At 52.2% G+C, this 23488-nt stretch overlaps 1 protein-coding gene across 3 annotated transcripts in view; it reads right to left on the bottom strand.

Annotated features, from left to right (window-relative positions):
* Window positions 1-23488, bottom strand: part of CACNA1E (calcium voltage-gated channel subunit alpha1 E) — a 131705-nt gene that overhangs the window by 26903 nt on the left and 81314 nt on the right. For all 3 annotated transcript variants that reach the window (XM_071565743.1, XM_071565741.1, XM_071565742.1), the window contains 18 exons: window positions 17128-17243; window positions 16104-16157; window positions 15638-15772; window positions 15141-15350; window positions 13742-13854; window positions 13373-13485; window positions 13108-13239; window positions 12698-12770; window positions 12174-12291; window positions 11782-11849; window positions 10465-10562; window positions 7247-7303; window positions 5770-6357; window positions 5400-5674; window positions 4642-4801; window positions 3998-4127; window positions 3375-3434; window positions 2928-3034 (listed from right to left, as the gene is read on the bottom strand). In XM_071565743.1, the coding sequence (XP_071421844.1) occupies window positions 2928-3034; window positions 3375-3434; window positions 3998-4127; window positions 4642-4801; window positions 5400-5674; window positions 5770-6357; window positions 7247-7303; window positions 10465-10562; window positions 11782-11849; window positions 12174-12291; window positions 12698-12770; window positions 13108-13239; window positions 13373-13485; window positions 13742-13854; window positions 15141-15350; window positions 15638-15772; window positions 16104-16157; window positions 17128-17243 (2607 nt within the window). The remainder of the gene's footprint in view (window positions 1-2927; window positions 3035-3374; window positions 3435-3997; window positions 4128-4641; window positions 4802-5399; window positions 5675-5769; window positions 6358-7246; window positions 7304-10464; window positions 10563-11781; window positions 11850-12173; window positions 12292-12697; window positions 12771-13107; window positions 13240-13372; window positions 13486-13741; window positions 13855-15140; window positions 15351-15637; window positions 15773-16103; window positions 16158-17127; window positions 17244-23488) is intronic.

Here is a 23488-nt window from a genome sequence, read left to right as displayed (position 1 = left end):
CTACACACTGACCACTCAACCCTTCCACCACCTCTGGTCAGCTCTGCAGAGCCAGAAGCGAGCACCACTCGCCTGCACAATGCCTCCTCATAGGGTGCCATGGGAGGCATAAGTGAGCAGGGACTTTAGTCATGGTTCTGGTTATGTCAGCTAATTCAATCTGAACCCTTTGGAGATTTACAACTTTTTATTTAGGCTGTGTATAGATTGATGCATTAGCTTTCCATGTGGAGAGCTATGGACGAGCTGAGATAGCCTCTCGTTCAGGATGCACAGGCTCCAAGGGAACAATGGACAAGCCATGGTGGCACATGAAGAGATGGCTTTGTGGGTGGACACTTGCTTATTGGTGATTTGGATACCGGCACCACTGGACCCACTCAAAGACCTCCTGCTGTGCCCACAGCCATCCAGGGCCCCCATGGGATAACCAAACCACAGAGTGGAGGCAAAAGGGCCAGAAAACCTTCATGGCACATCCCAGTGTTTCTGTTGGGAAGTGCTGGACTCAGCCACCAGCTGCTCTCATCCAGGTAATCACTGCAGCCACTCCACGGGCATGGCTTTGCTAACTCAGCACCATGGAGGAGAGAAGGAGAAGGGACATTCCCCCCACGCCGGCCCCACACAAAAGAGGTCATGGAGGGAGAAAAAAAACATCACCACCAGAGTTTTCCCCTTGAGACCAGGAGGGAGGGAGGGAGGATGGTAGACTGGAACACAGAGAGCTGGTGAACATCCTGCAGCTCCCAGGGCTGTAGCAGTGATGGGCTGCCAAGAGGAGAGGCAGGTGTTCTTATAAATGCTTTATAATGTATAAACCCGTTGGAAATTGCCATGTTCCTTTGTTTCCCTCACTCCCAAAGCCATGAGATCATCTCCTCCAGCAGGAGCCACTGTTGGAGGCAAGGGAGACAGACAATCCTGCAGGTTTACATTATAAAGAGCCCTCACCCATGACACAAGCAACTCAGTATCTACCCAACTACGTCTACAAGAGTGAGCAGGTGACATCAATGCTTGCTGCAAACGTATGTGGAGATGCCAAGGCCTTCTCCATGGGAAGGGGTCTGTGCCATAGCCCATGGGGGTGATCACCCTTGAGAATTCAGCTGCCCCATGCCCAGAGGGAATGTTCTTCCCTCCAGAGAATGGGTGGAGGCAGGCAGGTGACAAGCAGGGCTGGAAGGGACACACACAGCAGCTGCCCCACAAGCTCAGTGCTGGACCCTGCCAGCTTCAGGGGCCATCCCAGGAATTGTGCCACCTTTGTGGGGTGGGAACAAGGGGACAGTAAACACAGATTACTGTGCTGTTAGCACTGATGAAGACACCCATCCACCCAGGAGCAGGCTGAGCCATCAACCTATGCTCCTTCAGCCATCAAAACTCTTGATGGAAATTGCCTCGGAAGGAAAAGGCTCCCTTGTCCTCCTGAAGACCCTCAAACCACGCAGGGCATCTTCAAGTAGCTGATGCCCTTGAGCCCTGCCAGATGTGCTCTGGTGGGCTGCCCTGGCAGAGGAGGGATCAGCCAGATCCCAAAGATGCCCGATCCACCTCGTGGTGGCCTGGGTGGCCTTCCAGGGGCTCAGAGCATTGTCCCCAGCCTGAAAACTTGCCCCATGTCCCTTCCCATGCCAGGGTCTGTGGTCATCCCCCTGCCCTGCCCAGAGCCTGGTTCATCCCTTCACTGAGAGAGCTGAATTCTCCCATGCTCTTCCCAAGGAGAGAGCAGGGGCTGAAAGCACCGGGCAAGGAATGGGGTGAGGAGGGTGAGGAAGGCAAAAGCAACAAGCCAGGAAGGGTGAGAACCAGGAGAAGAAGCTGCCACCCAGTCTGGGGTGAGATGGGAGGGATGGATTACGGACTGTAATCCATCAAGTGACCTCGGGGCTCTGACACAGCCACCCCAAGAGCCTCACACAGTACCTGAGCTGTGGACAAGGACAAGGCTCCAGTCTGCGTGGCTGCCAGGCCCTCCCCTCTCACCAGCACTAACGCCACCGCCGCCAGTGTCAAGGGCACAAAGAGAGAACAACAGCATGACAAAGAAGGATGAGCCTCTCCTCTTTTCCTCTCCCTCCTCGGGCACCAGTGGGGCACCACAACCGTGGGGCCTAGGGGGTGCCCCTTGCCTGCGAGCATCACCTTGGCACCACACATCCCTCCCTGTGCTCACACTGCACCACCTGCCCCAACCAACAGCAAGAGAGAAGGGCAGAGCAGCATGAAACTCATCCCTGGGTGTTCCTCCCCTCCATGGCACAGGCACCACTGACATCCCAGTACCTGCAGATGCCACAAGCTTGGTACCAAAGCCCAACCACAAGGTAATGCTCATCAGGAATACACTGCAGGGCAAACACACAGCACCCTGCACCCACTGTGATGCTGCAAAGGCTGCTGCACACCCCACTGGTCACATCCTCTGGATGCAGGACTTTGGAGCAACACCCTGCTTCAGAGCAGAGGAAAAGTCATCAGCCAGGGGAATCGTTTCCAGCACACATGCATTCAGAGGACAGCTCCAGCCTGATGGCTACTGCTTTTGCTGTCTCTGTGCACTCCAAGATGCACAGCAGGTGTATAGCTCCAGCTCTGCCATCCTTAGGTCTTTTCCCCTCTCTAACAGCCCCTTCTGCTCTGTTTCAAATCCCCTTTCACCACTAACCTCTTTCTAGCACCTCCAGCTTGCCTTGCCTTGCTCCCTGTCTGCTTGCTCACCAGCATTTGACAAACAAGGAGAAATACATCCCTGGAGCAGCTATACACTGCTGCCAGGAGCCATCTCAGAAGCAGAGCAGAAGGGTGCAGAGAAATTAAAAAACCAAAATCAGGGTCTAGTAGCCATGACACACAGCTGCATCATTTTTACACCACAGCCACGGGAAGGCAGGGAGCTGACAAGGATGATGACCACTTACGCCAAGGCAAAAGCCACCAGTGCTCCCACCACCACGATGAAATCCAGGATGTTCCAGAGGTCTCGGAAGTAGGAGCCATCCTGCAGGATCAAGCCTTGATCAATCATCTGGAGGGAAGCAACAGAGAGGAAAAACAGGCAGGGAATGAGCAGTTCAGACATGAAGTGGAAGCAGCAACCAGCAGGACAAGCTGGGGGACAGGGACACTGCTGGGGAGCAGCAGACTCATCTCTGTGTCCTGGGTACAGGTCAAGGAGCATCATATTATATGGAAGCCTAGAGGCTGATAAAAGTGGTGCTGAACACTCTGGACTCCCATTGCTGAGAACCAAAGTTTAAGGTCTCCAGCACCCAGACTTAGGACCAGAATGGAAAAACGGAGCTATCTCCCATACCCTGAAAGGATGATGCCAGCCTCAGCACCCACAGCCTGCAAGGGGCTCTTACCTTGATAACCATCTCAAAGGTGAAGACACCAGTGAAGACATAGTCAAAATACCTCAGGACCTGCAGAGAGATGTCACAGGTGCTCTGCAGCCACTGCCAAGCAAATGGGCCCCATTGTATCCACCCAGACCCCACTACCACTCCACTCTGTGGCTCGCCTGTCACAGGTGCAGACAGAGGGTTGGTTTGCTTGCCCCAAACCCAGCCTGTTCCCTAGGAGTTCAGGACAGCTATAAACCCAGCCTGCACAGGCAGGAGAGAATAATTTCCTGTGCATGATAGAAGCGTCTTGGGATTCATGCTGTAAGCTGGAACTGTGCACCCCCATACTAGTGCCTGTGCACACCAGCATCTCCCCAGTTTGAGCTGCTTTACTGCTGGCAAGGTGCCCTGGTCTGCAGCCCAGGCTCTAAACTCCTTCTGTGGGAAGCTGAAAGTGATTTCCAGGGTTTATAAAGGAAGGTGATGGGGAAGAAGTCAGGCTCCTTGGCATAGTGCAGTTGCTGCCACCACCTGCCCTGATCCCTGTCCCATATGTGCCCCACCACAGAAGTTATAATCCTACAGGACCTCTGACTGCACTGCCTGTGGGACAGGGGGGAGCGGGAGAGGGTTGCAATCACTTTGTTGCGTTCGGAGTTGGTGAGGACAGGATCCTCAGCTGCCAGGGCGATGCTGCTGGCGGCGATCACCAGGAGGATGCACATCTCGAAGTACCGCAGGTTCACGATGTAGTGGCAGGCCCTCCGCACCCTGTAGGGACACAGCCCACACCCCGACCTGTGAGCCCCTGGCAGGTCCTGTGCAAGACCCACCCCACCATCAGCACCTTCCAGGGTGGAAAGATGGGCAGCAAAGTCTGAGGAGCAAGAGAAGGAAGCCCAGGGGGAATCTGGGCTTGCTGAACCCTTTGCTTGGCTGTCCCATCCACCCAGACACCCCACAGACAGGCAGTCTCTGAGAAACTGGGGTGTTTATTCCTCCAGGGTGCTGGAGCTGGGGAAGAGCTATAGGGGACCGTAAACCTGCAGATAAATATAACAAGTAATGAATAAAAATCCCAACTAGCTAACAGCAGTTGGGAGAGACAGCCATGAGCATGGCTGGCAGAGAGGGAGAGTGTTGTGCAGCTTGGAGAACACCGCAGCTCATTATCAAGACTGTTTGGGAGATATTCAGGCTCCTTTCCATGGGGATTCCCTGTTTTCAGTGATGTCTAGGGGTCCTTCCCCTTGCAGCCCTCCCCACGGTCCAAAACATGTCTCACGGGTTGGTGGTGCTGAAGATGAACATGGAGCTGTGCGGCACCATCGCTTTGCCTGTCTCGCTTTTTTCCTTCTTCCGCTTCTTCTTCTCCATCTCCTCCTCATCTTCTTTGGTGTCAGCCTCCTTTAAAGGGCTGGCTTCGCCGTCTGTCTTGTTGCTAACTGCAGGAAAGCGAGAGCCTTTGCCCAGCCTTGCACCCAGACAGCACCCTGGGGTGTCCCTGCCACCCAGGCACATGCAGCCCCCTGATTCCTGCTTTAAATCCCTGTGCTGTTATGGGGAGAGGGACCAGATGGGAAGAAAAGACACGAGCTGCTGGCATGAAGCACATTAAATGGGGTTTAACAAGGCCAGTTTTCACCATGCTGTTTAACTAATAACACTGTTTAAAGCGGCTCACCTTGACAGCAAGGATGCTGTTAAGGTGTTTGAGCAGCAGCAAGCTGGTGGAGGCTGTGGATGTGTCAGGAAAAACAGGGAATGCGAGTGTTTTTCCCAGAGGAGAGGAAGAGGTAATGAGGAATCAGATGAAGGAGTGGATGGGAAGCTGAGAAAGGGAGGTGGTCCCCAGGGGATGGTGGCACATCAGCATTACATTCAGGGCTCCCTTGCAAAACTGATGTGCTTGAGGGAGGTGCTGCAAGGAGAAGCAAGGTAACCCCCCTCCCAGTTGATGGATGTGGATAAGAAAAGCCATACAAGCAGCTTTCCATCCCCACAGGGTCCCTGAGGGCTCAGGAAAGAGAGATGGGTCCTCACTCTGTACCACAGCAGAATCGTGGACATCGATCATAATGGTGGTGCTCTCCGTGGCCTTCTCGGTGTTGGGGGTGATGGAGGAGAGGTCGGGCTCGCTCCGGCTGACGGTGCGACTGCCCTCCAGCAGCGCTTGCTCGCTGGTGTCCGGGCTGCTGCAGTCCTGCTCTGTCAGGTTTCCCGTCTTCCCCTGAGGGAGCTCGGGTGCTGCACGTGGGGGGCTGCCCTTCTTGGCAGTCCCAATCAGATCAGTATCGCCGGCAGGGACCCCGTTTGTCCTGCAGGAGGGATGTAAGAGAATAAAGAAGTGTGAAAAGGAGAGAGGAGGAGGAGGAGCTGTGGGAATGGCAAGATGTCCTCCCCAAGTACTAACCTGATGGACTCTCCGCTCGCCTCGGTCTCCCCCTGAATCAGTGCCTCAGCTGCGGCCACGTCCCCACGCCGGTCCCCATCCTGTGCCCCCTCCATGGTGCTGGCCTCCTCCAGACCCATCTCCTGGCTGGCTGAGCGGCTCCCCGAGATGCCAGCTTGCTCCTTCCCCTCCATCCGGGCTCTGCGGTGCCGGCTGCGCCGCTGACTCTGCCTCATCCTGGCCCTATCCTCGGTGCCACCTCCTGCCCCATCCTGCTCGCCCGGCTCACAGTTACCATGGCATGATTTCTGCTGCCACATATCCCTCCTGGCCCGGAGCTCCTCCTCACCACCACCAGGGTTGGCTCCCGGCACAGGCTGTTCTGGTCCCTCACCCAGCGGCCGTTCGCCCTTGCCCTGCTCCTCAGCACATTTCTCCAGGGTGACGCCATCCCCTAGTTTCTTTCTGCGGAAGATGCTGGCGTGGGGGTTGATGAAGGGCGGCTCATCCTTGTTGATGCCCTCCTGGCTGGACATCTGCATGTGCCGGCGCAGCTGGCTGGTGCGCTGCTCCCACACCGACATGTGGTGCCGCCTGCGACGCTCCCGCCTGTGACAGGGGACAGCAAGGAGTCAGCATCCTGGCTGCCCTCACCCCCCTGGTGAAGCACCCCCCTTGGATTTAATTCGGGAATCCCAGGGAGAAGGAAATGCCACCACCAGGGTTATAGGCTGCAGTAAGACTTCATCGGCATCCCTCTGGTGCTGGCATGGGCTGGAAACGGGGCAGAGACCATGCTTCTGCCCCTTCAGAAGGCATCAGGCTGATGAATGACCAACCCCAGCAGCCTCATGGCTGCCCTGAAGCCTTCAGGCAGCATGTCCAGCTTCTGGGAGCAGCCAGCACCCCGGCTTGCTCTATCCCACACAGGCAAGGGACTACCTTCCTCTTGTGTGATTGCCTGGAGCCACCTTAAATATGGGCCAAGCCCTCTCGCTGCATCCAGGAAGCCCTTCTTGCCTCTTGCCCAGCACATCCCGCGCAGGAAGCCTGCCCCGAGGCTTGGGGAGCAGCGATTTTGTCTGCAGGTGAAGGAGCTGTACTGGGCTTCTCTATGTGGAGGACTAGGCTATGCCATGAAAACCTTTGCAGTGTTATAACCGCGCACGCAAACACCCTGGAGAGGACAGACGCGCCCTTCCCGACACACCTAAGGCACAGGGAAACACCCACGAGCACATACACTGCTCACACCCACGGCACATCCACGGGTAAGGACACGCACGTACTGCACAGCACCACACACGAGGGGGTCCGGCACACACCAAACCACACACGCACAAACGGGTTGCACAGGAGCACACGGATACAGAACACACACGGCCCCCGTCCCCGCCCTGCTGAGGAGCCCGGCGGGGAGCGGGGCGTGCCCCGGCCCCGCGGACGAACAGACAGCACAGGAGCCACAGACGGACACGCGCCCCCGCGGCCCACATACAGGTGGCTGCTGCGTGGCTCCCACATCGACATGTGGTGTCTCCTCCGCCTGTCTCTTCTGGGGAGGAAAAATAAACTGGTTCAATCCCCCCCTTCACCCTTCCTTCCACTCATGTGGGCAGCACAGAGAGGTGCCCCCCCACCTGGGCAGCCAGCGCCTCTTTGCCGATCGGCTGCTGGGATGCCGGAGTGCAGCAGCCGGCGGCGAACTCCTGCATGGACACAGCGAACCCCCACTTGCACACTGGCAACGGGCTGCCCACACTCGCAGTGATGCAGTTTGATGCATTTCATGGGGGCCACGGACTCTTCCCCACACTGTGCACCAGTGCAGGCTGCAGTCCTTCGGAAGCCCCCACACATCCTTGGATATTTAATAGCTGTTTCAAACTGCTCCAAATTCACTTTTCCCAAGAAACACGTGGCAAGTGGAAAGAAGATGCAATGGATCAGGCCAGCTGCTGAGAGCCATCACCACGGGTTGGTGCTGCCCTAGGACTGCAAAGGGGAACATGAAGCTCCCCAGCAAATGCAAGGCACAAGCCCAGGGTGAGATGCCACAGAGCTCCTGTTACCTGAGCAGCTCTGACACAGAGAAGGTTAACAGGGCTGGCAGTGTCCTTCAACCCCACCAGCAGTTTTGGAGATTCCAGGCTTTATCCTTGGTATCAGCACAGAAAATATTCAGATAAGCACAGTTCCAAGGAAACCACCCCAAGTAGATGCAAACATAGAATCCTAGAATCTTCTGAGTAGGAAGGGACCTACAAGGATCATGGAGTCCAACTCCTGGCCCTGCTCAGGACAATCCCAAGAATCACACCATGTGCCTGAGAGCATTGTCCAAATGCTTCTTGAGCTCTGACAGGCTTGGGACCGTGATCACTTCCTACAAGTTTGTGGACATTCCCCCTTGTCCTATCACTTGTCAGGAAAACACGTTGCAAAAAGTCCCTCTCCAGCTCTCTTACAGCCCATTTAGGTACTGGAAGGTGCTTTAAGGTCTCCCTGGAGGTTTCTTTTCTCCAGGTTTAGCCTCAACCTGTCCCCATAGGAGAGGTGCTCCAGTCACGCTGGTGATTACAGCCCCTGTACAGCCATGTGCATGGGAACAGCCCAGTGGCATGCTCAGGGTAAGGACTGAGCTGTGGGCACCCACTGCTGTCCCTGCAGCAAGTGGCCGAGCCTCCAGACACATCCACACACCACGTTAGGCACCAACACATGACAGCACCCGCACGCGTCCATCTGGCCACCCACTCGCCAAACAGCTCCGCGCCATCTGCACCACCAGCACCCATGTATGGATACAATACCCCAACCAGCACCGCAGCCGCCCACACCAGCCTGCCCATGTGGGAGCACTTTTCCCGTGGGAGTGCTCATCCCCACATGCCACTGGACCTCTCCACAAGCAGGAATGTGTGTTCCGACCTGCCCGCGCTGGGTACCCACATAAGAATGAAACCATCTGTGTCTGGGCATACTCAAAAGCAGAGACTGGCTTGGCTTCACCACACTGAGCTCCCAATAGCCCTTTGGTACCAGCTCTGCTCTGGCTTGTCCCTTGCTTTGTTGTCACCACTGTCCCTCCCTGGCTGCTGGCATCTGTGCAGCACCACCAAAAGCACATCAGACCTCATGCTGGCAACAGTAACCCCCATGGCATCACACTCCCTGCCCCTGACCCTATCCATCCTGATGAGTGGGAGGAGTTGGAAAAAAAGACCTGTGAATACCAATACCTCTCATTTCAATGGCACTAGAAGAATAAGAGAAGATTAGAGATGTTTGCTCAACCAGCTCTGTCTCACAATGACTAGAAAGCTCCGTTAGGGATGTGCAGCATGGGCAAATCCTTTACTACCCTAATATATTCCATCTCCCCCTCTTCCTTTCTTCTATCTGTTCATTCTTCAGCCTCTCCTGCAGCCTAAAATCCCTCTATTTCCTCACTTTATCCAACACATTCCCACTGGTAGCCAGAAACAGTCATGACATACAGACTCCACAATTTCTCCCATAACCCCCCGAATACTCAGCCAGACACAGGTTTATTAAGAACATCCCATCATCCCCAAAACAAAGTGAAATTGGTGGCTGCTGGGAGATCAGGGAGGGCTTACAAGTACCCCCAGTTTCCGCTGCCCCTAAAACCATAAGTGATGCAAACAGGATGGGGGACCAAGGGATCCCACCACTGCCAAACCAGGGAGGGGACTGTTCCTGACCCCCCCAGATCAGCACTCTCCTGAAGACAGCAGTTTTTCTCTGCAAATCTGCATGAGATTCTGCCGTGTATGAGCTTGGCTGGGTTTCAAAGCATAGCGAAACCTAAAATTCCCTGGGAAGGGATTCTATAAAAAAGAAATCTGAGGGAAAAAAATAAAATAATCCCTTCAGCTGTACTGAAATGTACTGTTTTGGGAAACAAATCAAAACGCCTCGTTCCAATGTTGACTTTGAAAGTTTTATGTGATTTACACCATATGACACTGCAAAATAAAGAGAAAAAAGGCATCCAGAAAGGAAAAAACAGAATTTTCTCCTGCTGAAACACATAGACAAGGCTCCTTAACACCATGCTGCAGGTTTATGTGGTTTGAGGCTTTTTTTTTCTCAAATCAAATTTCTGTACAATCAAACGTGGTTTCACAAACCTGTTCCATCTCTCCTAACTGCATTCAATCCCAAGGAAGCAGCCTAGGGGAGATTTGTGACACTGCTGCTCCCTTCTACCCCAGTCCTGGCTGCTCTCCTCCAGCTCTGCCACAAAGAAACGCTCCCCAGGAACAAATATCACCCCTTCTTAAGAATAACTTGAGACACCTTCCTCCTCCCCAGCCTCCTTGCCCACCCCTAGCATGAGCTCTGAGTGTTTGAGCTCATATTTGGGGCAGAAAACCTCTTTTAGCATAATTCTGCTATGCCCAAGCAATGAGGCTGCTGTTTGGTGTAGGGGCTGGCAACTCAAGGCCCCCATGCTGTCACCTTTCCAAAGGCTCATGGGGAGCCACAGTCCTAGATCTCAATCCAGCCACCCACAGGAAGACACCCAGAGAGGGTCACCCCATGCAGACACCTCTTTTTCTTGTGGAAGCCTCCCACAACCTGCCATGCCAGGCTCTGCTGCAGGTCTGTGCCCTTCCAAGAAGCCTGGCTGGACTCAAGGATGTGGGGGGATCACTGGGGTAGAGCTGGGCACAGTGGGTCACTCACTCGATAGCAGGCATGTTTGGGGCAGACATGGGGCTGACTTCTTTGGCTTTCTGAAGGGCGTGCTTCTGGTTAAAGGCCTCCTCTTCCTCCTGCTCGTCCTGCAGAGAAAAGAGGGGCATTGCTTTTTGGGATACCAAGGTTTTAAGAGAAGGTACAGCCATGGGAAGCAGCAAGGCATGTGCAGAGCTAACCTACATGCCAAGGCGTGAGGGATAAAGGGGCACCTGTATTTCCAGAGAGAGCCTTTATTTTCATTTTGCTGCAAGGATGCAACTTCCCTACTACACCAGATCTTACTGAAGGCGTCAGCACTACTTAAATAAGTGAACCCAGCCCACTCCAAGCAAGAGCCAGGCTGTGCACACTAGAACAGTCCCAGACAGCATAGACGAGCTCAGCCCTCCCTTCTTCACAGCCACAGGGGCTAGACAGGCATCCCCCCAACAGAGTGGGAGGTAAGGCATCCATGAATGACCCTGGCAGAGACCGGTTTGATTTAATGAGTATGGTTGTGTCTCCGGAGCAAAAAATGTCATTAGAAGTCATTAGCGTGCATTCAGGCTTTTCAAAAACTCAGCACTCCCTTAATTGATGCTGCTGGCATGCCGTGGGGCTCTCCCATCCCTCTCACCCCAGTGGCAGCCGGCAGCCCCTGGAAGTGCCATCTGCACCCACTGCAGGAGGACAGGGACCCCCCCACAGGCCCCTCAGGCAAACCACCACCATGCCCCATTTTAGGTCAAATTTACACCAGTGTGGAAGCCTTGCAGTGAGCCCCAGGGACTTGAGTAATAGGCATGGGCTGTACAAAAATCTGGGCACCACGGGATCACTGGTCTTCTCCAAAGAATGCCAATGACCCTTAAAGCTCTCTCCTACTCACTGTTATCCAGATGGTGCCCCAACAATTTAGTGTTCCCCAAATATTTCCCAGCATGGTCTTAAAACCAGCTAAGGCAAATAACCTTCTTAAGCACCAATCTAAATTGCCTCCTAAATCACATTCACTACCCTGCAGGCAGACGGGGAATAAATACTGATACCACTGGAAAGGGCTTCCCACTCCACATCTCCAGAGTGCTTGGGCAGATAACAGTCCCTGCATCAGATCCCATCCCACAGCTGAGGGTTATCTCGATCTGACTGGCAGCAAACAGAACTAGGGAGCTTAAATGGAGAAATAGCGAAAGCCACACTTTTGAAGTGTGGGCATTCCTGGAGAGACCAGCAGGTTTATGCACTTTCCTAAATCCAAGTCTTAATGGCTTTGCCCCCACTCCCTTCACAAGAGAAGAAAAAGGAGCAGGAGGAATATACCTTGGTGAGCTCCTGAGCATTGGCCAGGTTGTCCACGGCAATGGCCAAGAAGACGTTCAGCAGAGTATCTGTGAGCAGCTAAGGATGCACAAGCCACATGTTAAGGACATGAGTGTCTGCAGCTACTAAGGGAGGGTGGTCCTGATGGCTTCTTGCCAGCTCAGTGAGGAGCAGCCAAAGGCATAAACTCCTCACCCATCCTATACCAACAGCCCTCAGTCCACCTCCAGACAGCAGCTCCTCTGTGTTCGGGATACTCAGTGCTGCCATGTGTTGTGGGTCTCCCCCAACTGGGAGAGGAGAAAGAAGCAGTGGGTGGGGAGGGGAATGCCCCCACAGAGAGTAATGAGATGGGGTTGTCACCACTAAAAGCACAGCAGCCATGTGGATACAGTTTCCAAACAAGGTGAGGACGATGAAATAGATGGAGGACCACATCCCTGAGCGAACGCCTCCCTGGGAGCGGATGCCATTGTACATCACCTCGTTCCAGTCCTCACCAGTCAGGATCTGCAGGAAAACAAGACAGCAGCTCTGTCACCTGCACCTTGTTGTCACCCAGGTCTATCCCACTCTCCATCTATTCCACCAACACAGAGCAGCCAAGTACTGAGACCCTGTGCAATGGGTAACCCAGCTCTAAGCTGCAGCACCTGAGGGAGATCACATTGGACAATGCTGAGCATTTAGGTCTCTTCAGAAGAGTTTTGAAACTCTCCATTTTCTATAACAGAGGTGGAAGAGTTTCCATCTCTTGCCATCCACTTTGTTATACATGAGAGGGAGGAAGTGAGTTATATCCTAACAGCTGATGGAGGGAAACCTGTTTGGTTTAAAAAGCCCCTTCCAGCTATGGGGAAGTGAGCAGGTGGTCCCAAGTCCCTTTAGCTGTGTTCCCTTGCAGCTCAGCTCTTACCTGAAACACTGTCATGATGGCAGCGGGGAAAGTGTCAAAGTTGGCTGATGGAGTCCCATCCATGAAGTTAAACCTGGAAGGGGAACCGGATGAACATAAACAGAATGAAATACCAAGGTCAACAAACCTCTGACTGCTGAGCTAACAACTCTCATGCCTAGGAGGACCTTTCTCCACCCTAAAAAAGGTCTCCTGAGCGTTTGGTGCCAGAACCCAAAAGGTCTCCTGGCTAGAAGAACCCACACAGCCCAAAGGCATCCTCTGAGCAGGAACTTCCATGTGGGACAAGCACCACTGTTAGGAGCAGACCAAGGGGGAAGGCTTACAGCTTTCCTAGGCACCTAAAGAGGTTGTCATCACTTGGTTTTAACACCAAGAAATTCCTATTCCTCGGACTTGAAACAACCTACCTGCCTCCAAACAGCTGCATTCCCAGCAGGGCAAAGACTACAATGAAAAGGAAGAGGAGGAAGAGCAGGCTTATAATAGACTTCATGGAGCTCATCAGCGAGACCACCAAATTCCTCAGGGATGCCCAGTACCTAGAAAACAAAGAAATTGCTGAAGCACTTACAGTGATGCTGACATCATCAGTAGGAGAGTGGGAGTGACTGGATCTGGGCTGCAGCCCCAGTCCAAGATGAAGGCTGACAGGAACTGATGGTTGGTACGCACTTGGTTATTTTAAATATCCGCAGGAGACGAAGGGCTCGTAGGACACTGATCCCAAAAGAAGTTCCTGGTCTGAATATAGCCCAAACCACTTCAAAGATGCTTCCCACTGTGACCTGAGAAGCAGGCAAAGCCACAAGTCAAAGACAGGCTCAGGACAGGCTGTTTCAGGAAAACATTGTGCCTGAAGATGAGGCACCCACCGTCCTGCCCGAGCCCTGGTGTCTCAGGATGGCACAGGGAGGCTGTCCCAGTAGAAAGACCTCCCTTCTCCACTGCAAGGGCCATCCTGTTCTCCCCCTTGGTGCCTTGTGTTGCAGACCCCTGCCAAACATCTCCCCTCACATCCACAGCAGCTCCAGGGCCACTTACCCCACAGTCAAAGCAGTTGAAGGAAGAATGGAAGTAAAGGCGTGGACCCATCCCATACATCTTTAAGGACATCTCCAGGAGGAAGAGCCCAAGAAACAGGAACTCTGCATAGTCTGAAAGAGAAAACCCAAACATGCTGCCCTTGGGACACTGAGCTGTGTGGAGCATCCTGCATGCACCCACCCATACAGCACACCACAGAGATGGGACAAATCAAGGACCACACTGCATCCCCCATTTCTCAGGATTTGGGATGAGGGAAGCTTGTCTGTGAGGAGCTAAATTGTATGTAGCAGGGCATCAACCCCATGAGTTAGTCATTCAGGGTAGATGCACCAGTGTCACAGGGGTTTGAGAGAACCAGAGATGGCCAGCACAGAGCAGTGCAGCTCTTCAGCATTATTTGACAGTGGTTGAGGTGTCTGCAAAGGCATCAACCACATAACACTGTAGGGGAATATTAGCAACCTGGATTTAAATGGTTGCACAGCTGAAACTTGGCCAGGAAAACCAAGCTGAACAGCCAAGAGCCAGTGAAGAGCTTCTCCAGCTATTTCATGAACATTTAGCACGCAAGAGCCTGGCTCTTCACCTTGTCCAGTAGATGCTTCTCACCATGACCAGCTGCCATACGACGCCTCAGCGTGCTGGGATCCTGGCAGGCCTGAGCACACTATTGCACATTTGGGTAGACCCGGTGTTTGACAGGGACATTTCCAAGGTGAGTAAGAATAACACAGCTGAGAAAGCAGCACTGTCTCTACTGCAGTAGTTCAGGAGTAACACATGGCTGCCGTGGGACTGACCATGCTGCTCTGCAGTTTGCTCATGCAAGAATAGGCATGGTTGTTGCACCTCCAAGACCTGACCTTGTACCATGGCCCATGGGCTGAGGGTTGCTCCAGTAACTGGGAGTTTGGAATGCCTATGCCATGCTCTGGACCAATATTTTAACTCCATGACCAGTCCTATCCCTGCAAACTCACACCTTTCAGCAATTGTTTGTGGGCATTCAAAGGTAGATCTCCAGCAAGATTTCCATCACCACTGTCCACAATTTTAGGATAAACCTCACTGAGATCCACAGTCTATTTATCTCTCTTGACAAACACATTGGACCTGAAGGACAAGAGGCCAGTACAACTCCTCCACACTTGCTCACAGGGCTAAGATAGGCCTTAGTGGCCACAGGGCCAATGACAAAGCTTTGTAATCAACAGTGAATGTAATTCAGGTTATTCTCCACCCATCTTCGTACCAGCATGATTCTGGTGGGATTCATTCCCACATGCCCTGAGGCGAGGAGTGAGGGTGTGCTGCAGCCCCCAGCTACCAGAGATAAGAAGGTGTTGCCTGCCCAGACAGAGCTCTCACACCTACACAAAACCCAGGGACTCACAGAGGAAGTGGGTGAGCCAGGCTGGCTGGTTGTGATGGACGATGGCCACGCAGGCAGTGTTGAGAGCCACCAGGCTCAGGACAATCCAGTAGAACACCTGGGATTTCACCATGTGGCGAACGGAGATGCGCAGAAGCCGCTCCTTGTGCCGTAAGTAGGAGGCACTGTCCATTCTGGCGCCTTTGAGGCCGGACTGACTCATGGGGTTACCTAAAGGGAGAGAGTACAAGAAGTTGGGTGCTGCAATCAAGGTGAGAGAAAGAGTTGGATGTCCAACCTTCCCTGCAACATGAGGCAGGACAGATGGCCCACAGACATTGCTCTTATGGGACATGACTTATCAAGATGGTTTTTATGTGTCACAGGGGGCAGCAGGAGGTTTGCCACCTTTGCTGCCAACCTAACAGAGATGGCTGATTGTGACAGTCTGAACATGATGGGTGTGACTCAATAAGCTGGCAGAGGTTTAGGAGAAGCAAGCTGCAAACTGCACTTACCCAAGGTTGGGTGAAGAGGTCTTCTCCGTGCCAGCCTTCGCTCGCCTACAGAGGAGATATCGACACAGTGCTCGTCACTCGAGTCACGGTTCATGGCATCTGTCCTGTTCCTTTTGATAGTGGCTCGCCTGAGCACTGGGAAGGGAAAAGGAATGGGTGTTGGACAGTGGCCTAACCCTGCCATAAGCTAGCTCATTGGACCAGGACCTGGTCATCAGTACTTAGGTTTGGGAACAGGATGGAGAGATCCAGGTGATCCTAGTCCAAAGCCATTCCTTGTGTGGGATCAGACATCTTCCAGTCTCCAGGTTCTCTCAGGGGTTAAGCTGTCAATCCACCTCCCCACACCCTTCTCTTGGGCTGCACTTCCCCCTGGGGCACCCCCAGAGCTCCCATCACAGCTGGAGGGTCTCACCAGGCAGGCAGAAGGAAGGGCAGGCAGATTTAAGGGTATTGCTTGTCTTACCTTCTAAGGCTGAGGTCCCAGAATTTTTGTTCTCTTCAGCCAGCATGACTTCCTCTATGCAAAACACACAGTTCAGCATCAGGAGACAAGACACCATCAGACATCACTGCCTTGTATCTATGCACTTTTCCCAGCCTGGAGGCTGGGTTTAGGTTGCAAACTCTTATCAAGTATTGGTTAGGAGGGTGGTTAGTGGCAGCTACCATACACTGTGTCAGAAAGAAAAATTACTTGTCATCAGCCCTTCTCCCTCCACTCTCATTAACCTCACCAAGAAGTTGAATATCATGGTCCTGTCTGGGGCTCTATAACCCAGTCCAGGGCCAGACCTGAGATCTGGGGCTCAGAGTTCATTTCAAGATACCCATCTTTTACAAGTCTGAATGCTAGATGAAAGTGTAAATCTTCCCTTCAGAGAGCTCAACGCACTGACCTGATTCCTATGAGGAGCAAGCAAGGACATGGACTGTGGCAGTTTGAGAACCCACACCCACAGGCTGTCACTCTTGGCTGGGTCTCAGCAGGAAGCCTGGAACCTCCACCACCCCAAGCCCTTGCTCAGGTCCAGGAGCCCCGAGGTAGGAACCAGTAAGTGCATCGCCTCCAGTTGGCTCCAAGAGGAGATTTAACTGGAAAATCAGTCTCACCACTCACTGCTCTACTTTCCCAATGCCCACCACTGCAGGGGACTCCAGCAAACGCCAAGAGAAAGGAAACCATTGCAGAGCAAAGCTGACAGCCGTGTTGTTCACAGCCTCCCCTGGAGATGTAACATGCCTTGTGTTCAGAATATGACAGTTTGATGCTACAGAATGAGAATTTTCACCAGGTGACATCCTTGTTTGCAGCCTGGCCAGACCATCACAGTGAGCTCACCCAACATGACCATGTGAGCACCTGAGCCACTCTGGGGTCACACTGGATGTTGCTCAAGGATTCCTTTCCATCCCCACTACCCCACATGACCAGCAGTCTGTGGTGCCTGTTGTGCCCCCCAGAGCCCCCTCGGTCCCCCAGCCTTTACCCGCTTTGTCTATCCATGCCCGGTATCCGTTGAGCTCCCGCTCAATCTGCTGCTGGCGCCGCAGCTTCATGAAGGCTCGGCGGTTCTCCACTCGCTCACGCTCTTTGGCAAACTCCCTGGGGGAAGGGCAGAAGGGAGTGGTGAGAGAAGGTCTGAGGGGCAGCAGGATGCGCAGGGGGCTGAGGAACTGTGGGGATGGCAGGGACCAAGGGTTTGCCAAGGTGATTGTTGAGGAGACGCACAGCCATCCCCAGCCAAAGCAATGATCAGGGGATGGGTGAATCATCAGGAAAGGAGAGCAGGGGGCATGGATGGACATGAGCAAACTCCCTGCTTGACTGCTCAGTCCTGCATGCCACAGCTGGGAGCTGCTGCCAGTCAGGGAGGATGCTCCCAGTGCCACCCAACTCCAGAACTAGCTCAGCTTCTGTGTGTCCCTTCAGGCAATAAAAACCAGGCACTGGCAGTGAGGAGATGGAGGAGGGCAGGTCCTGTTCCCTGTCTTTACCTCTTCCTCTGAATCCCTTGTCTTTTCAGTGTCTCTTTTCCCAGAACTTGAGACATCCCTGTTGTCCTCCTCTGGATTTCAGTGTCTCACAAGAACTGTACAGGTATGATGACCAACCCAGAGAGGACAAGAGCTTAGGGCAGCTCTACAGTGGGCAGAAGGTCAGGCAGCACTGCAGGGGCTCCGTGCAGATCAGGATATGTCAAACCAGAAATAATGCCGTGCCTGCTGCAGCCTCTAACACACACGGTGCACAGACACAATAGTAACCATGTCTCATGTGCACTGCTAAGCACACAGATAAACATACTCCTCAGTACACAAGACATGATTTCACCTATAGCCCAGACCAGAGCTGTGTGGAGACACCCCCAATTGTAAAGTACATCAAGCACAAACAGAAAAATGGAAATATTTGGCAGGGAATGCAGGAGTGTCAATCAGGCAAACTCCACCCACACCAGGGGTTAAATGTAAGATGACCTGGTTCAGACCTGCTTCTAGGAGATCTCACCCCCATGTTTGGGCACACCATGTACCTGAAGCACCTTGACCCACAAGTTACACCCCCACTGATGATCACATTTGCACACAGGGAGCATTCCTCACACCAGATATCCCCCCAGCACACCCTTCCTTCCTTGCAACAACATCAGGGGCCACAATCTACTGGCCACAGCTCCCTGTCCCATCCTCAAGCCCCAGCATCCACAGAACTCCGGCCCATGCCCTCAGCCCCCTCTCCAACCCAGAGTGCTCTGAGGGAAGCATGATTACACAAAGAACAAATGGCACTGTTCTCTGTGGAAGATGAACATCTCTCTCCCCAGAGACTAGCAGCAATCTCAAGCCTCGAAAAATAAAATATATTCAAAAGAACTGAAAGGACTGGTCTGTCTGCTGCAGAGAGAGTTCAAGTGCATTACCCCAGCTGAGCTATTACACCCTTGATGCTGTGTGGGCTCTCGCATGCGTATGTGCGCATGTGTTTGTGTGGAAAGCCTTGAATGTTCCCTGCATCTCTTGTTTAAGATCCCCAGAAAATTCAAGCATTTTTAATTCTACCCCAGGAAGGTGAAGTTTCCCGCCGCTCTGCCATTAAGCATCAAATGACTCTCCCCCTCCAGCACTGGCTGTCTGACTGAAATGACACTTTCTTTGAAGGGCAGGGAAGGGGGAGAGAACAAAAGGCAAAGAAGAGAAAAGCAACCTAAGTGAAGGGAAGGAAGGTGGGAGGAGACGGGGGAGAAGGAAGGACCTCCCACAGCCAACAGTGAAATGCACTTACAGCTTTGGGCATGCCATGCCAAAAATCCTCCTTGCCCTATCTGGAGGAAAGGCAGGAGCATTTTCGCTGTGCTATCATTCCTTACTAGCCTTTGTTTGCAAATTTGGGATGTTAAAAAATGAGAAGATGTCATTTGCAGTCCAGGTTAGTGGGGAAGTTGCCAGTCTTATTCTGTTTTAGTCCTCTTGTCCTGAACCTCTGCCCCACAGGCCACAACCCCATGTCAGTCAGAACCCTGGCAGCACTTTTCCCAGCCAGATTCTGTCACCGTAGAATCCTAGAATGATATGGATTGGAAGGGACCTTAAAGACCATCTCATTCCCTGCCATGGGCAAGAACATCTACCACTAGACTAGATTACTCTAAGCCCCATCCAATCTGGCCTTGAACACTTCCAGGGATGAGGCAGCCACAGCCTCTCTGGGCAACCTGTGCCAGGGCCTCACCACCCTCACAGGGAAGAATTTTGTCCTAATATCTGATCTAACCATGCCTTCTGGCAGTGGAAAGCCATTCCCCTTGTCCTGTCCCTCCATCCCTTGTCAGAAGTCCCTCTACAGCTCTCATGGAACCCCTTTAGGCACTGGAAGGGGCTCTAAGCTCTCCCCAGAGCCGTCTCCACTCCAGATTGAACAATCCCAGCTCTTTCAGCTTGCCTGCAACTGGGACACTTGGTAAGTTTCCTCTGCTTTACACCAGCTGGGAACTTGGCCATCCTCTGCTGCCTCCTGCTTGCCCATCCCTGTCTTCCAGCTCCTCCTCTGCTGAGGCCAGTGCCTCCTTTTCCTGCATGGCAAGAGAAGCCATCAGCATGTGTCCACAATGAAAGTCAGCCACAAGGACCAGCTGAGCCTCAAGTCCCCTTTTCCTGAAGCAGGAAATGGAAGCACCTTTGCCTGCACCCCCCTCATTAAGCATTTCCCTCCTACCAAACCGTTTGCTCACGGAGCACTAATCTGCAGGAAGCTGATGCCACACACATTCAGGGACAAGGTCCACGCAGCTGTGGCAGCATCTCTGAGGGAGTCACTTCCCACACACTTGATCCCTAATGGAGTTTAATTGCTTTTGTCCATTAGAAGGAGGAAGGGGTGGCAGAAAGGGGAGTGGAAAAAGAAGTTAATCTCAACTTAATGAATTATTACATTTCAGAGAGACACGTTACCGAGCAGGGCAGCAGCGGGGGCTGGTGACATCTGAGAGTGGGTAGGCGATGCTGACAGATCAAGGATTGCTCAGAGCCAATTTGCAGCAGCGGGTAGAGATAATACTGTATGTGAGTGAGAACAGGGCCAGCAATGGTGACTGACAGCCGCTTGGGAAGGCTCCAAGTCACAGGCAGGGCAGCATCACATCACCAAGAGAGCAGCCTCTTGCCTCCCATTGAAGGGCTCTGCTCCTGGTGTGTTTGGGTTACATTGCCAGGGATGGCCCAATTTTGCCTTGCAAAGAAACCAGAGCTTGCTGCCCCATGGGGTCCCTGCAAGGGGGTTCAGAGAATCCCAACAGATTACACATTTTCCACTAGCAACACCTCTGCTTTTCCACGTGGGTCTTCAGGCCCTAAATCCTGATGGTTCCAGCATGAAAACATCCACCCACAATGGCTGAGCTCCACATGTGCCAACCCTGTGTGATGGCAGCCCTTCTATGCCCATCCTCATGAAGCTGAAGGTGCCCAGAGAGCTTTAGAGGTGAGCGTGGAATAATGAGCTTGAAAATGGGTCACCTTTTTTGAAAAACCATGAGAAAACAGGAAAAACCTCAACCAACCACAAGAAAAATAACAACCAAAAACCAGTTAAGATAAAAGAATATCACAGGTACCACAATTTATTTTTCTACTTTTTCACTCCATAGCAGGTATGTAGTTCTGGTCATATCAATATTGTGACTTCCATGCTTTGAAACAAGCCAACTATCTTCAAATCCCTCTGTTCATCCTCTTTTGCAACCATTAAAGTTTCCTCCAACAAACCAGTTACCAAACAGGTCTTAAAACCAGACAAGGCAGCAGAAGGGATGGGAAGGAGAGAAATACTGAATTACATGCTGAGCTGAGGCAGAAGTACTATGGTGCTATGAAAAAAAACAAATATAATGGATGCAAAACAAAGAAAACCATCTGTAAGACATCAGGTAATGCTGCTGCTCTCCTTGGGTCTCAGCTCATGGCACCACTTCGAGTTTGAGCACCACAATCTGAGGGAAAACTGCTTTCGAGACTCCAGGAGGATGTCAGAGAAGGTTATGGGACAGAACTGACAACAGACGGTGTGGAAAACACAGCTGAGACAGTTGCAAACCAAGGGGATCAGATGGTATTTACCCAAGAGGTGTAAAGGAACTGAAGTAAGAGTGTTGAACTGACTGTGCAGTCTGTAACCTGCAGCTTCAACTCAAACAGACGGTGACAAGCAGGCACAGCAAAACTGGCACTGCAGACCAGGATTATTGCACTAAACCAACAGCAAGGGGCCCAAAAAGTACAAAAACCTCTGCAGAAGGAAGATGTGCTTCATAGGCCTGCTTTGAAGGAGGCAACAAGTTTTTTGGCAAAGGATAATTGCTTGATTTAAGTCCACTTGAACTGCCACAAGTCAGAGAAGATTCAAGGTCAGGCTGGATGGGGTTCTGAGCAACCTGGTCTAGTTGAAGATGTCCCTGTTTTTGTAGGGGGGTTGGACTAGATGGCCTTTAAAGGTCCCTTCCAACCCAAACCATTCTATGACTCCTTAACAAAGCTGGTTTGTCTCAACAAAGTCTTCTATGAAGCACTAACCAATGAAAAGAAAGAATACAAGAAGGAAGGAAAACAAACATCCTATTCCTTGTGTTCCCTTTCAGTGGTGGCCACTGGCTTTGATCATTCCTGTGTAGTTGGGTGAGAGTTCTGTGTTCCCCACAGGGTGACAGAGCTGCAGCGAGAGGCAGAGCACACAGCTGACAGCGCTAAAGAGACACATTTATAGAGCGCTGGCAGTCACACGAACTGGGGAACAAAAAGCTGACAAGCTGTTGGTGAGATCGAATGGTAAAATGGGAAAGAGCTGGGTGATACTAGCCCTGAGATTACCCATTACATCACTGTCCCATTTAATAAGAGGCAGATGCTGAGGGTTACCTTCTACCTTGCAGAAAACTTGTGATTGCATACCTGGATTTCTCCAAGGCCAAGTTTGCTGATGATATGAAACTGAGTGGGGAAGTGGACACACTGGAAGGGAAAAAGGGAAAACCATCCTGTAGGAAGACCTCGGTAGGCTGGAAGAGTGGGCTAAAAAAAACCTTATGAAGAGAAGTTATGGATGGTCCATCCCTGGAAGTGTTCAAGGATGGAAGGGGCTCTGAGCAACCTGCTCTAGTGGAGGGTGTCACTGTCCATGGCAGGGGGGCTAGAACAAAGATGAGCTTTAAGGTCTTTCCAACCTAGGCCATTCTATTATTATGTCTCAAAAAGGACAAGTGTAAGGTCTTGCCACATGGGAAAACATAATCCATGAGGGCAGCACAGTCTGGGATCCACCAAACTGTGGAACAGCTCAGTGGAAAGGGACCTGTGGGTCCTGGTGAACAAGTTCAATAAAAGCAAATAGTATGCTGCTGCAGCAAAGAAAGCTAACAGGATGCTGGCTGCATCAACAAGGGCATCACCAGCAGATAAGAGGGCCACCAGCATTCCGACTCTATACTCTGATTTGCAACATTTTTCCAAGGATAACAGTACTGAGGTTTGTATTGCTGTCCCCATTGCCCAGAGAACTCTGTCTGCAATCATGCACCAAATCCAGCAATAGCATGGTCAGCCCATGCTGCAAGGAAGCTGCAGAAGGGTGGTGGAGGGTCTGGAAGCCCCAGCAGCCAGAAGCAGAGATGGAAGCTCTAGATTGTATTTCACTCTTATCAGGCCGGGCTGGCATGAGCAGTGCAGCTTCACTGCTTCAAGAGCCCCGGGCTTTGTTCGCAGTCACTCCCACTGGCTCATGCAATGCTGGAAAAATGTCACTCCTCCCCTTCCCTCCTATGCTCCAGTTTTTATCCTCTTTAAGCAGAGAACAGTTTTATAGTCTCCCTTTGCAAGCAACAGTGATCTGCAGCTGAAAGGTGCATGGCCAGTACTGCAGGTGAGTTACAGCATAGGAAAAAAAATAACCAATTTCCAACATTTTATCATGCTAACTCCCCAGGAGCTTCTAAGCATTCTAATTGATGCCTTCAAAACACAGATACAATGAATTCAGAACCAGCCATCAAGTGTGAAACCTGCATGCAACTACTAGATATGCCTCTCCACTGCTGGAAAACAAACAGCAGCCTGTGATGCACAAAGAATGTACAATTCAACGACAGTCATTTTGGGTGTCCTGTCTGCTTCAGTCAACAGCAGTGCCCAGCACCCCCTTGAAAGGGTGAGGCTGTTCATGGAGGAACTGGGCATCTCCAAAGCCATCCACCAATTCAACGAGCTGCAGCCATGGCCACACGATTGCTTTTGTTAACCAGGATGACAGAAATCACAATAACCTGGAACAAACAACTCCAGAAGCAATCTGCAAACAAGAAC

This window comes from Pithys albifrons, chromosome 10 (assembly GCF_047495875.1).
Source record: "Pithys albifrons albifrons isolate INPA30051 chromosome 10, PitAlb_v1, whole genome shotgun sequence".
Lineage (NCBI taxonomy): Eukaryota > Metazoa > Chordata > Aves > Passeriformes > Thamnophilidae > Pithys > Pithys albifrons.
Note: the sequence above shows the minus strand (reverse complement) of the source record. Positions and strands in the feature narration are given on the sequence as shown.